The following is a 14785-nucleotide window of genomic DNA, read 5'->3' as shown; positions in this document are numbered from 1 at the left end:
CAAATGGTAAAATTATTGAAAATATTTACAAGATATTCTAAAATTTTAGAACTATCAATGATAGACAGTGCCTATCAATGTCTATCATTGATAATTCTTATTTTTGTTCATTTTCTATATTTAAAAACAATCTTATATACTATGATACTTTACTTTTTTGAAAAACTACATTTTTGGTCTTTAAATTTTAGATTTAGTTTTTTCATTTGATCCTTAAATTTCAAATCTTATACATATAATTTTTAAGAAAATTTTACAATTTTATTTGGAGATTGAATTTTAATTCAATTTAGATCCTATTTCATGATTTACACTTGTATCCATGAATTTTTAAATTAAATACTCACTTTTAAAAAAAAAAAATTACTATGAACTAAAATTGTAAATTTAATTTTAATAGTGATGAAAAATAATGAAACATAATCAATTATGTATGATTGTTTTAATTCTTTAAATTATTTAAATTAATTAACAGACGTGTGAGTATCTAGTGAAGATACATTCCCTCGCCTGAACCTTTATTTTAACGGACATTTAACAATTAAATTCATCTTTACTATCAATGAGTTAAATTAAGACTCCTCAACTTTAAGACATAATGACTCATCGTATGATGTTGACATTGACGTCGAGGAGAGGAATTAACTCTCTATACAGTTAAGCAACCTATTATATGTTCAACTTTACGTCTAAATATTAAAAGCATCGAAACATGTTTTAGAATGAATCAAAAGAGGACTCTACAACTTAATTGTAGATTCGATTTACTTATAACTTTGACGAGATCTCAACATCACAAGAAGTTCTAGTTATTAATCAATCAAATAAATAATCACGAAAAAAAAAAGCTCTAATATAAATATTTTGCAGTTTATCCAAGTAAAGTTCATAGACTGAGGAACATAAATTGGTACATGAACACCATGTTTTAGTTATGGTTTTGTCTCTGTTATCATATCAACTACTGCAAAAAAATAATAATAATAAAAACAATAAATAAATAAATAAAGGAATTAATATTATTAAGAAACAAAACGACAAAGACAATAAAATTTAAAAAGAGGAAACAAAATGGTGCTCATCACGACAACAGAGAAATATATATTTTAGAAAAAAAAATTACATTTGATACTATATAAAAGATCTCGACAATGAAAATATATATTTTTAAATTTTTTATTATAATCACTTTGTGTTTTTAAAATTAAGCTTATGGATATTACTTTCAATTTCAAATTAATTTTTTTATTATCTATTTTTTACCAATAATTTTAAAAATAAAATCAAATTTTGAGAACAAAATTTTTTTTTTTTTTTTTTAAGGTGATAAGAAAAATAGATTTAATTTTTAAAATGAAAAAAAAAACGGGGTCTAATAAATGAAATATGATATTAAATTTTTATTTATACCTAATACGTTCAACCAGTTGATTTTGTAAGTCAAAGCATTCAGATTAAGGAAATTCGAAAGGTTTTTCTTAAAAAATAATAACAAACAAAGTAAATTTGAAGAATAAATGAGTAATCATAATTTTGCTTCCTTACATGTCAAATCCCAGTTTAATGTAATGCATAATTTTACTATTTTTAAAAGGAAAAGACAAATCAAAATTTAAATGGAATGTGTACAAATTTTCATTATTAGTAATCAAACCCATTAAATTAAACCTTGAAATAAGACAAGAGTTGCCATTTTTAACTCTCTCAATTTTGTTATTTTTCTCCACAAATCTTAACAAATAATAATATAATAATAATTAAATAAATAAATAAGAAGAATAAAAAATTAAATTCGACCAATGACAAATTTAAAGATTGAATAACTCTTCAAAAACTCAAAAATCTCGCCCAAAAAACTAGTTTTAATCCTTTGTTCCTTTAAATTCTCATTAATTTCTTATAAAATATTAAAAAAATACATCTTTCTGGTTGAATGTTAAAAAAATACATATTTTCCTTTTTTATTTTTGTTAATATTTTGTGAGAATCTTCGTTGTAAGAAACATATATATTTTTATAAACAATAAATATACAATAAGTGTCTACAAAAAGCAATAATAATGATATAAATTAATGTTGTGAATTAAGAAAAGAATAAAAAATAAATAAATAAATTCTGTGAGTGGGCTCCCATGTCAAGCGAAATAAAATATTTAAAAAAAATGGAAACTCAAATCTACGTCCACCGACTACAAATTTCAAAGAAAACCGCGTCGCGATATTTTTTACAAGTTAAATATCGCGAGATTTCAGTAAATCTCGTGATATCAAAGATTTCGCGTACTTATTTCACCACCTACCGAGGGTCACAGACAGTGAGCCCCAGGCGAGATCTCTCTTAAGCCTGATTTTCTATGAGACACGTGGAAGAATCTCAGTGGTAGAAGATAGACTAATCAGTCACAGTGGGGTCACCGTATCTGGGTCCGAGTTGGGTCGGTTTTATCTACACGTGAACCCGAGTCCGACCCGAATTCCGCAGATTTTAATTTAATTTAGAAAAAAAATACCGCTTTCATTTGATGTCTAAATTTCAATCTACATTTTATTCTTAATTTTTAAGTTTGATTTTCAATTTAATCCTTTAAATTTTGAGTTTGATTTCAATTTATTTCATAATATGTTATAATTATATGATTGAGATTTGAGTTTTATTTCAATTTGATCTATAAATTTTGATATTTATTAACCTCGATTTTTTTACTAAATACTTATTTCCGGTTCTTAATATTAATACTAGAAATTTTGGGATCAATTTGAAACAAAACTTAAATCTCATTATAGCAAATTGAAACAAATTTAACATATCGAAGAGAAATTCTCAGAAATAATCCTTAAATTATACTATTTCTTAGAACTAAGATTCTTTTAAAAAATTAGTTGAAAACGTCAGTCAAAGATCAATCACCAAGATTGGAATAAAAATTAACTTATATTTTTTCAAATTTTATATCAAATAGATTATGATTATATAGTGATTTTTAAATTTTAAAAAATATCAAATTTTGGAAAAAAAAAAAATCTTAATGTTAACTTTCTAAAAGGGTACTAGTATGGTAAAATTTGGAGGCTAATTTTGACAAATTTAGCAAATAGAAATTAGACCCAAAAATTCCTTTTAAAATAATATAATTATAATTTCTCCGATTCCTATATATTCTCAACAGCGTCATCGGTATTCGCGGCGAGGTTCCGGGCGAATGGTGATGCAAAAACGATCTTCTTCCGCCGAAAACTTCTGTTTGTAGAATCATCATCGTTTTCACAATTTTGAATGAATTGAGAATTTCAAGAATCTTTCAACGATATTGTTGTTGAAGTTCTTCGTTTCTTCGAGACGACTGATTTCAAGGGGACGCCGACGGGGATTTCGGTAATGTGCGTTGTAGAAAGAAAGAAAGAAAGTATTTTAGTGTTTGTTGATGCTGTTTTGAATTTGTTTCTATATATCGGTTTTTCTTCTCTGAGGTCCGGGATTCTTGTTTTAGTTTCTATCTTGTTTTGATCTGGTTTCTCAACCGTAATCTCCCCCCCTTACGAATCTTCAAGATTCGTAATAACTTATTCCCATATATATATACACACATAATTCCGTTTTGGCTGCATGTGTTCGTTTGTGCATTTCTGATTCGGCATTCATCGAATACAGAACAGATCGATTTCCGAGGGTTCTTTCTTGATTTCCTGAAATAATAATACATCAGAGGAGGTTTCTTCTTTGATTCTCACCTGAAAGAACGGGTGAGAAGAATAGAAATGTGCAAGATAGAGGGAAATCGGAGGAAGGTCAATGAACCAACGGTGATGGAATTGAAAACACTAGGAGAAAGCAAGGTTGATAAACTGAAGAGTTCGATGGTCTCGTCAGGGTCGAGAGTGCGGCCGTGGTTAATCCGTTTAACAACGACTGTTTTGCTCTGGACTTGCATTGTTCAATTGATTTCTTTAATGGAGTTTTGGGGGCCTGGGGTCTTGAAAGGATGGCCCTCTTGTTTTTCCCATCAATCTGTGGCTGCTGCTGTTTCTGGAGTTCAGGAAAATCCTCTTTCAGTTCCACCCAAGATTGTATTTCCTCCTAAACGTGAGTTTTGTTTGTTCTTTCCCTTAGTTTTGGTTTCAATTTTCGTTTGTGAAAGATTTGATTGAATTGGAAATCACTGAAAACGATCTTGACATCAGTTTTAATCCTCTTGTTTTTTTTGGTTGGGAATCAAGATTGATTTGTTACTTGGCATTTCTCTTTTTAATATTAATTTAGTTGGAGCAATCGTGTGGAATTGTTTCATTTCATTATTAGATTAGAGATACACAGAAGGGTTATTGTCGATTTTTATATAATTATTTACCTTTTTTAGTCTTTACTTATTTCCATGGGATGTTGAACTGTGATTCTTATATCTGAAATTTTAATTTCTCCCTCAGGATATTACAAGAACAATGGCTACTTGATGGTGTCCTGCAATGGAGGGCTTAACCAAATGAGAGCAGCGGTGAGTGATTTCAATAGTTCAGTGTGCATAATACTGTCTCTCTCAAAATCTGAAAAAAAGACTGAATTTTTAATTATGCTATACTTTAATAACTCTACCCATCCACTCCCCCTTTTCCTTTTCTGTATGTTGTGTAGATATGTGACATGGTTGCAATTGCAAAATATTTGAATGTAACTCTTATAGTACCTGAACTTGATAAGACCTCATTCTGGAATGATCCCAGGTGCGTGATTTTTCTTTCCAATTTCCTTCATCTTGGGTGAGAGAAAATTTCATATGATTAGTTAAAATGAACTTATATTGATGTTTCAGTGAATTTCAAGATATATTTGATGTGGAACATTTCATTGGATCATTGAGAGATCAAGTACGCATCATAAGAGAGTTGCCTGACGGGCTTAAGAAGAGAATGGAACAGCGAAAGGCTTACACAATGCCACCTATTAGTTGGTCTGACATTTCATACTATCATAATCAGGTTAGTTTTCTTTATGTTCTTCAGATGTTGATGCAATGGAATATAACATTTAGATACTCTTGTATCCTGACATATCAATGTTATTTCCAAACAGGTATTCTAAATAACTATTAGGACCTCCCTCTGGATTTTATGTAGTTTTGTTTATCTTTGTTACATAATTCTGAAAACTCTCTCCCCCTCTCTCCAATTCTAGATTCTTCCGCTGATTCAGAAGCATAAAGTTTTACATCTGAACAGAACTGATGCCCGACTTGCCAACAATGAGCAACCAATGGAGATACAGAAGCTGAGATGTCGAGTAAACTATAGTGCTCTGAGATTCACCTCAGCGATAGAGGAGTTGGGGAAAAGGGTTGTCAAGCTGCTTAGGAAAAATGGCCCTTTCCTAGTACTTCATCTTAGGTATGAGATGGATATGCTGGCTTTTTCTGGCTGTACTCAAGGTTGTAACAGTGAAGAAATAGAAGATTTGACAAGAATGAGGTGATGCTTATTTATTTATATTTCAATCATTTGGCATTAAGATTTTTGGAAAATTCTCTTCACACTTCATATATGCAGATATGCATATCCATGGTGGAAAGAGAAAGTAATAGACTCTGAACAGAAAAGGAAGGATGGATTGTGCCCCTTGACCCCAGAAGAAACTGCACTTACACTGAGGGCGCTGGACATTGATCCTAATTTTCAGATTTATATTGCAGCTGGTGAAATCTATGGAGGAAAAAGGAGGATGGAGAGTCTTGCAAAGGCTTATCCAAAACTGGTTTGTAGATTAGTTAATGCAACAGGTTCTGTATCCCCATTAACATTATGTCCTCCTGCCCTTACAAGCTGTCTTTGGTTTTGGTTACGTAGGTCAAGAAGGAGACATTGCTGAAACCTTCTGATCTCAGGTTCTTTCAGAATCACTCATCCCAGATGGCTGCTTTAGATTACCTTGTCTCGTTGGAAAGTGATATATTTGTTCCTACATATGATGGGAATATGGCTAAAGTTGTTGAAGGTCATCGCAGGTACCTAGTGATTTACATTCATTTGCTTATCTACTGCATATGGTTAAGTCATTTGCTTATCGAGCTGTTGTTTGATTGCTGATTCTCACTTTCCAAATGATGTTAACTGGTATGTAATTACTTATGTAGATACCTTGGATTTAAGAAGACCATATTGTTGGACAGAAGGATACTTTTCAATTTGATAGATCAATACAATAGTGAAAAGCTAAGCTGGGAGGAGTTCTCCTTGGCTGTAAAAGAAGCCCATGCAGACCGGATGGGGAAACCAACTAAACGAACTGTGATCCACGGAAAACCTAAAGAAGAGGATTATTTCTATGCGAACCCTGAAGAATGTTTGCCACCGTCGGAGGACGAAAAATGGGCTATTTCTTCTCCAATGCTAAAGAGAATAATTTGAGTTTTGAATGTTGAGACTGTGACACATTTCAGTACATGGAGAGGTTGAACTAATGGGATCGATCAAGAATTTCAAGGTCAACAGATTTGCATATAGAAAAGCCAGAGTATATAAAGAAGCCAATTGGAGGGACGCTTATTTTCTTTGGAACATGGTTGTATATACACAGCTGAGAGCAGCAGCACCATCAAACTGAGTAGGAGATGCACAGTTAATACACAGATGGATTTGGTATGAATTGTAGAATGGAATTTCTCCACAGTTCATTGCCTCACTCCCATTCATAGCCTCAGTCTTCATATTTTAGGAGGGGAGGAGCTTAGGGAGTGAAAGATTGTTTATTTTACTCCTTCTCCCAATAAAAGCAACAGTGTTAAGTTCATATTTTATGTATTTAGCAAAGTTCGTCTCACTTTCTTCCTTCTGATATGTTCTTTTTGCCTGTAAGACATAGCAGGCAATCATAATGGCAAATTTATTCATTGATTTTTATATCTATTCGCAATTGATGATCATTATTTTGTTCTAAGATCCCTTCTTCTTCTTCTTCTTCTTCTACTTCTTCTTGGTTAGGAACTTGTCCTGATTGCCATCTGTGTTCTGATCAAATCATGTGAAATTATTCATTGCAGCAATATCATATCTAAGCTTAACAAGAAAGCTAATGAATGGAATAATAGAATTAGATTAAAGGGTTTGCAGATTTGTTTGAGATTTTTGCAGCTTTGTGGATGGAACATAATAAGGGAGTGGAATAAGAGTGCACATGGACTTCAAAGCTGGCAAACTCTGTTAACATGGGAAACATAGGTTGAATTCTAATTGTCTCAAATATTATCATCAAGAGTAGAGGGGAAGTGGATGCTCATCATTTTTTTTAAGATATGCTTTTGGATTACGACTAAATAAATTAAATAACAAAGATGGGAGTATACCGTAGTTTGATGCTTCTTTAAGTTATAGCGGCGGAGAATTAATCTTTGCTAGAAGAAAGAAAATGTTTATAGAGAGCAACGTTGAGATCCATAAAATGAGGAAAAATAGAGTCGTGCCAGGAAAGTATACAAATTTTTAATAAATAACTTAAAATATAATTAATCCATGCTAATTGATTCAATATAATTATTAAAGTTGCGTAATGATTTCATTTAGCTTTGTAATTATCACACATTTCCGAATTTAGAATTTCTGGCGAAATTTTCTAATCTTCTTCGAGCTTATTGAAAATATGTTACACGATCACAAGGTTTCTAGAGTACTGTTAGCTAAATTATAAAAATACTACTCAACTTACCCTTTATTTCCTTGTACTTTTAAAAGTTGTAATGCCTAATGTTACCCAATCTTTCCTAGTGATGTTTCATAAATCTTTCAAAAAAGAATCTTTTAAATTTGGTGTAGTTGCAAGTCCAAAATTTTTGGAGATATAGCAATGCAAAAGAATTTGTAAATATTATTATATACTTAATTATTAGTCATAAAAGTGCTATCAATTATCCTTTAAAATTTTGACCTAGAATGGTGCGGTGCTCCAACTAGAATGATAGAACGATTCAAATTCTAGTGGGAGGTCAATGATAGTATTTCAACTTTTGGTTTTAACCAAAATTATAAAAGTAATGTAGCTAGTGTTTAGTTGAAGAGCAAACTATACATGTTTTGTTATTTTGATTCATTCCCAGAAATAAGCGCAGAGTTTATGACAAGAGTGGGCAATGAGACACACTTTACAAAAAGCCTTTACATCTAAAACTGCCTCTAAATATTAAGGAAAGCTTAACTTCTAAAGCATAGCTACATCTTCACCATATTAAAATGGGGAATGCCCAAAAAAATTAAATTAAAACTAGAAATTGAACTATCCTAATGTACAATCAATCTGGGTCAGATGCATTTCCCCAATAATTGGAAGGCCATAAACTAACCCCTCAGGGAAGAAATGGAACGTAAAAATGAAATGATAACAAATTGAATTGACAGGAGAAGAATACTTGTTATGTCATCTTTCTTTCATGTCTTTTGCTTCTTTCTGAATGCCTGCTCCATGTCCTCTCCAGCTACAACTCTCGAACCAACAATCCCTCTCTCACTTGGGCAAGCTGAATCATCCTATGAAATAACAAAGAAAACAATAAAAATTGGGGGAAATATTGGTACAACGAGGAAAAGGACATGCCAAAGTGAACATAGCTCAACTGGCGTATAGATGTGTAACACCCCAGACACAAGATTTGGTTCAGGGTTTGGAATTCGGATTCTTAGTACTTAATGGCCCCGACATTCCCCTCCATCCCTTGCAAACTAACAACATCATTCAAGACAAGCAAGGATGACATTACTAGGTCGTAAGGATGCAAAAGAATGTTGAGACTATTAGGTACCGAATCCAGATTCTGAATCTTAGGTACGTGGCGTTACAAGATGTAGTGACCAAAAGGTCTGTGATTTAAATCCCCATACCTCTATTGTACTAAAAAAAAATAAAATAAATAAACTAGAAAAATTGACATTTATTATGTAGTAGTATTAGCAGTTCTTGTTTACCACAATAGCAGGCCTCGGAACGGTTTCTCTGTAATTTGTCCTCTTTCCAAGTTCTATTTGCACAGCGACGCTGGCCTGTGACATATCAACTCCAGAACTCTGTAGCGCTTGTGTGAGAATTTTTAACAACCTGCTCATCAACAAACCAAATCTCAAATTGTTTACTATTTGCCTCTTCCAACAATTAACTTTGCTCCAATAAGAGCTACTTACTAATACTACAATGTCAATCTTGAAAAACGCTAAATTTATTGTTTGACTGAATGAAAACTGAAGATCGTTAATATTATAATTTACCATATCATACTCACCCTTGAGAATATGCTCCTGAGATGCTAATTCTGCCACCTTCAATGCTCTGCTCAGGTTCTTTCAGCTTGTTATCAACAGAAGCAATATTGGTAGTACATGATCTCGTCTCGCATGATAGTGGTTGCATTTCACATGGTTTATTGTCTGCTTTATATGCTACTTGAGAACGGAGTTTAGTTTTTGCACCTTCACTTATGACAGGCATGAAATGGTGTGGGTCCAAGATTGAATAAGATGTTCCTTTGTTGGTTGTTCCAGGATGTTGATCCGCTTCCCGGAAGGTGGTGGAAGTACTAACTTCAGATTCTAGTGGGTTGTGCGAACACCTAGGAAACGCAGGGGAGTGACATATATTTTTCTCGTCAGACCCAGCAAATATAAACACAGGGCCGCTCTTTGCTATTTGAGAACGATCGATGTAACATTGTGCTAGATCGCAATTGTTTCTCTGCACGACAGAGGATCAGAGGGTTTCCTGATTAGGTAGCTAATACAATTAACTTTAGTGGAACAAGAACAAAAGATCAAAATTTTTATAAGAGGAATATATGGAGAGAGAAAGTTTGTAATGAATATTTACACAGGGGATCAATTTCGCTGGTTCATGATACCATCCTTGCGGTGGTGAGCTTTCAAACTTGCCAACCTTTTCTTGTAAAAATTGAATGTACTCGATAACCTGGAAACATGTTCAGAAATCAATCTACTGCACATTATAAGCAAAAGAGAAGTGAAGTATCATCTAGTGACATGCAAATTTACCTCTAACAAGAATGATGCCTTGTCTCTCTTCTGATCACTACGGGGAATAAGTTCTCTCAGCTTCTGAAACCTGCATGCAACTTTTCAACTTCAAACTTCTAGAGTGATTGTTAAATGAATTGCTTTCTATAAGGAAAGATATACACGCTTTGAAGAAGGTACTGTCTGCCACTGAATTAACATATATTTATGGAATCTTGCCTATCATTAATTTTGCTCCTTCGACGCTGTTCTGTTGCAGAATGTTTGGACCTCGGCGTGTTAGCCTTCTGATCAGAGCATTTTCCACCGACATTTATCTTCAAGTCACCTGTAAATCCGAGGTTTTTAGAAAGATGAATACTTGAGAAGAGTTTTCTGGGGAAAATTCTTCAAAGTTATTAAAAAATGGGTAAAATTCAATTTTCCCCGCTAAACTTGTCACATTATATCAATTTTATCTATAAACTTATTTAGTTTAATATGATTCCATTTTCACTAACTTTAAAACAGACAGTAGTGTAAAAAACTCCATAAAGTCACTATTTTCAATAGTATCAAAATTTATTATAAAAAAAATTGAATTTGATAAGTCCACAAATTAACTACTGTGGTAACTTTGCCCAAGCTCACAAATTTCATTTTTCTTTAAAATCTTATCAATTTTATACCATATGTATTTTATACTTCATTAAAAGCATATCAAAATACATTTTTTCCAATGATTTTTCATACGAAAACTTAGAATAGAAATTGCAGTGCGATTGGATGAATTAATAGTTCAGGGTAAAAATGGATTGTTTTCCAAAAAAGAAACAAAAAAGCTCCAACGTTTCTGATCAACTTTCCTTAAATTTGGCCTATTGCTTCGCTATTTATAATAGTAGTCAAAAGAAATCTGCGGGTAATGGGTATAACGAACAGAAATCATGAAGGAAATGGACCTTTATAGGCAGTGGATGGCGATGATTCTTTCTTAATAACAAATGCTTTGCCATCGTCTAGTTCCTCTTCCATGGAGGAAACATTGGCTGTGGACTTTAATATCTCACTGAAGCTCCGGTTCTGCTGACCTGAAGGCCTGTACGTAAATTTTAAGGAAGTCCAGTCTCAATATTTATATACGGAAACCAAAACAATAATGTAAAAGTTTTGAAAAGTTAGAAACGAGAGAAGTGGCTGACTGAGAGGGGGAGAGAGAGCTGAAGTTGCTGCGATGGATGCTTGATGATGATTGTATTGGCTGCTCTGTTGAAACGGCCCATTGCTCAATCTTTGCCGGTGGTTCTGCTAGAAAGAACAGAAGATCCGTTCAGTGGGAAATTAACATAATCGAAAAGCTCAAATGATAAGGGAAAAATATGAACTAATACCAAAACTCTGTATTAGAATTCTTATGCATGCAAGCAAAACAAGCAAAAAAGTTGACAAGAGAAAGCACACAGATGCACGCGCAGATGGGTTCTTACTGACTGTTTTAACACCAAGAAAGAACCAATGTTAAGAAGTCAATAGGGACCCCAGCAACATTAGAAACTAGAAAGTCCACGAGGACTCTGTTGACTTATTTTTTAGTCAAATATTATTCCTCTGTGAACATGGCCTATGGTACGGTAGCAAATGTCGTGTGTGATCCAGCTGTATATTAGAACTGAGATTGTAACGATAAAAACTTTACCCCTTAAGCCAGGTTTGTCACCCAAATTCTCCTTCCTTGTCTTTCCCTTAACTGCAGATTCTTCCCACAATGTGAAACCATTTCCAGACAAAGAGCTACAACGGGAGTTGTCATCACTTTTGTCAGTATTGCTCGCCTGAGGGACTGGAAATACCGATCCTTCTGCCTTTGGAACCCTCTGGTTGAAATAAGAAATGTGGCTAATACTGTAAGTCCCAATTCCACCTGGTAATAGACGCTCGGCAGGAGAATTATGTGCTAGAGTTTCCAAGGCTGGCGCTGCTCGTTCTGCAGTGGACACATTGATTGTTTTCTCTTCCTTAGCACATGTCTTCCCAATCCGTTCCAACGGCCGGAGAAAATCATGCGTTTTAAGAAACCCTCCTGTTCTCATAGAAATAGAAAATATATTGTAATAAGCTAATCCAAATTCAGCCTCAAAATGGGATTAAAAAACTTCGAGACTAAATTCCCTGTTCATGTTTAACTATTCTCTTTTTTCCATTGGAGAGAGGTAACCCACTAATATGACAATCATTGCTTATAAAGAATTGGAAAAACAACTGTCCCAAAAAACAAGAACAAGCTGAATGCATAAATTTCAAAGTCCCCACATTAAAAGAGCACTTCATAATGACGATTCCGTAATCGATACGCATGGTAGGGGAGCAGTAAGTATCAACAGTATAAAGATATATCCACATGGCAAAGCTAGAGAGATTCGCTTTATTTATTATGGAATTTATTCAGAAGCATATGCACATCTCAAAAGGAAAAAGAAGGAAAAGAATTGCAATTTTTAAGGGGTACCGCAAGGGAGGCTGAATTTGCATCCCTTATCCTGAAATGTGCGATAGGTCAAGTCATTTGTCGACACATGAGCTGAAAAGCGGGTCCCCATCGATAAGAGCGCGCACCAATCTGGTGGCGCTAATTTGCTACCTGCCGACCCTTTCCTTTTCCTTTTTGGAATTCAGTGACCCTATTCTATCGCCTATTCTGTTCTAATTTAATTCAAGCCCTACTTTTACTTTACTTCCTGTTCCCAGATCAATGATTTAATTCAAGGTCACGTGCACGAACAACCATAATTTTTATTTCGTTTTCAAACAAAAACAATTTAATAAATAAATAAATACCTAAAACAGAAGACGTGGCTTTACTTTAGAATAGAAATTCTAAAGAACATAAAAGTCCCATTGATTTTGGATCTAAACTGTATATTACATCATTAATAATAGGAAGAAACATAGTTTATGGAAATCAAAATTTGAGTTGGATTTGCTAACTTTAATCTGCGAGGTTTACCTTGAAAGGACTGGGATGGATCTTGTTGATGAGCAGTTGAATGACTATAGAGTGACAGAAAGTCATGCGTTGGTTTCCGTCCTGTACACAAGAGCTTTCAGATTAAGATTAACATTAACATTGACATTAACATTCAATTTCTGTAAACTTAAGTTCAGAAATATTAAATTGGACAGAAATTGAAATTAATCGAAAAATAACCTTCAGTTCCTAGTGGACGGGGAGGTTGAGGAAGCTCCATCGCTAATTATAATCAATGCGAATTCCTCGAGTTCAAAAGCGTTCCCAAAAAAGTTCAATTCTCAGTGATTTACTCTAGAATTAAGTATGGAGATCGAAAAATTCTCCAGCAATGAATCGCTCAGAACCTGAATTCCTGCAAAAGCTTACGGATCGGGGAATTTACGCCTTGGTATGAAGATCTGAAAGGCTCATTCAGTTAACGTTTTCAGTAATCGGAGTGGAAGATTGTGATTGTTCCTTCAGAAAAAACATCTTTCTCATTCTGAAGAAAGCAATTGTTGAATTCTAGCTACAAGAACAGTAGAAGAACAAGATGAATTGTACAGTAGAACAAATTCAAGAAACAAAACCATACAGAGACAATAAGAAATGAAGAATTTGATGAATAAGCAGAGAGTAGAGAGCAGTACCAGCATGAATCGGATGAGAAAGTGATCGTTTCTTGTGAATTTAGAAGAATTTTGGGTGGAAACAGAGAAATTATGGGAACTGAAAAGCAGAAATGAAAATTTGAAAAATAAAATAGAAATGGAGAGAAAGAGTTGGGAAAATGGAGAAGAAGAAGAATCTGCTTCGAATTGCCGCTTACAAACAAAACATTGTGTTTTTTCTTTCTTTTCTTTGGGGTTCCAACTTCTCTTTTTTCAAAAACTGAAAATCCCAAAAATTAAATAATAATTGTAATTGAAAAAACAAGCGTTAGTGGTGGATTCAGCATCTTTATTTATACTCTCTCTTTTTCTCTTATTTATTTTTTTTCTAATTAAAGAAGAAAAATTTTAGCACAGAGAAATAATATAAAATTATTTATAGAAATAATAAAAGAATGATAGATACTGATAGACTTCAATCATATACTTCTACTAATTTCTATTATTGATAGACACTGATAGACTTTTATCCGCTTCTATAAAAGAATATTAAATTTTTGCTTATTCTGTGTTAATAGTTTCCTTTATGTTTCTATTCTTTGAAAGTTTTCTTTAAAAAAAACTTTCAAGTTTTTTTTATTTTATTTCTAACCTTTCAAGTTTTATGTGTAGTTTTCATTAGGTCTTAAATTTAAATATTTATACTTTTACCAACGGATTTTTGTTAAGGCTTATCTTAATTTCTGACATTAAGTTTTAGTTAATAAATTTACAATAATTAAGATGGTAACTTTTAAAATTAATTTTAGTAGTAAAAGAAAATGCCATGACTGAAAACTATATATTTAGTAAAAAGTTAAAGTTGAAAATATGAAATTTGACATCTGGAAATAAATGGAAACCAACTTAAAATTGTAATATTTTAAAATTTAAAGGGTAAATAAAAAAAAAAAAACTAAAGGAATGATGAGGTAACATTTTTAAAATCTTGAAATTAAATAAAAACTAAATAAAAAAATTGTGGACCAAAAAGTTATTTTTTCCTGCTTTTTGGTTCTTTGGTTTTCGTCGTTTTCCGTTCGGTGAGACTACGCCGTTTAATTAACGGCGTCGCTGTCCACGAGCTTTAATTTAAATTCATTTATATATATATATAATGCCTCGGGGCGTCAATCCCGATTTATTTTTCAAATAT

At 32.9% G+C, this 14785-nt stretch overlaps 2 protein-coding genes across 6 annotated transcripts; one reads left to right on the top strand and one right to left on the bottom strand.

Moving 5' to 3' along the window:
• The first annotated feature begins 3162 nt into the window (after window positions 1–3162).
• Window positions 3163–6922, top strand: LOC120082944 (rhamnogalacturonan I rhamnosyltransferase 1-like). Of its 4 annotated transcripts, none has more exons than XM_039038378.2 (9): window positions 3163–3378; window positions 3650–4081; window positions 4423–4490; window positions 4628–4716; window positions 4806–4971; window positions 5168–5457; window positions 5536–5740; window positions 5833–5990; window positions 6120–6922. In XM_039038378.2, the coding sequence occupies exons 2-9, from the start codon at window positions 3757–3759 to the stop codon at window positions 6391–6393; spliced, it is 1575 nt and encodes a 524-aa protein (XP_038894306.1). In that variant the 5' UTR covers window positions 3163–3378; window positions 3650–3756; the 3' UTR covers window positions 6394–6922. The 4 variants fall into 4 exon arrangements, with proteins under 4 accessions (XP_038894306.1, XP_038894310.1, XP_038894307.1 ...); XM_039038382.2 differs by having other exon boundaries at window positions 3184–3373; window positions 3655–4081; XM_039038379.2 differs by having other exon boundaries at window positions 3184–3373.
• A 1102-nt stretch (window positions 6923–8024) lies between these two features.
• On the bottom strand, window positions 8025–13956 carry LOC120082942 (transcription factor BIM1-like). 2 transcript variants are annotated; one of them, XM_039038376.2, is made up of 12 exons: window positions 13630–13956; window positions 13178–13508; window positions 12977–13057; window positions 11669–12052; window positions 11175–11277; window positions 10935–11071; window positions 10213–10321; window positions 10012–10081; window positions 9830–9928; window positions 9249–9697; window positions 8938–9067; window positions 8025–8502 (listed from the first exon to the last, which is right to left on the bottom strand). In XM_039038376.2, the coding sequence occupies exons 2-12, from the start codon at window positions 13215–13217 to the stop codon at window positions 8404–8406; spliced, it is 1701 nt and encodes a 566-aa protein (XP_038894304.1). In that variant the 5' UTR covers window positions 13218–13508; window positions 13630–13956; the 3' UTR covers window positions 8025–8403. The 2 variants fall into 2 exon arrangements, with proteins under 2 accessions (XP_038894304.1, XP_038894305.1); XM_039038377.2 differs by having other exon boundaries at window positions 13178–13504; window positions 13630–13917.
• Window positions 13957–14785: the final 829 nt, after the last annotated feature.

This window comes from Benincasa hispida, chromosome 8 (genome assembly GCF_027475165.1).
Source record: "Benincasa hispida cultivar pf3 chromosome 8, pf3_genome.v1.1, whole genome shotgun sequence".
NCBI classification, from domain to species: Eukaryota; Viridiplantae; Streptophyta; class Magnoliopsida; order Cucurbitales; family Cucurbitaceae; genus Benincasa; species Benincasa hispida.
This window is presented reverse-complemented; position numbering and strand designations above follow the sequence as displayed.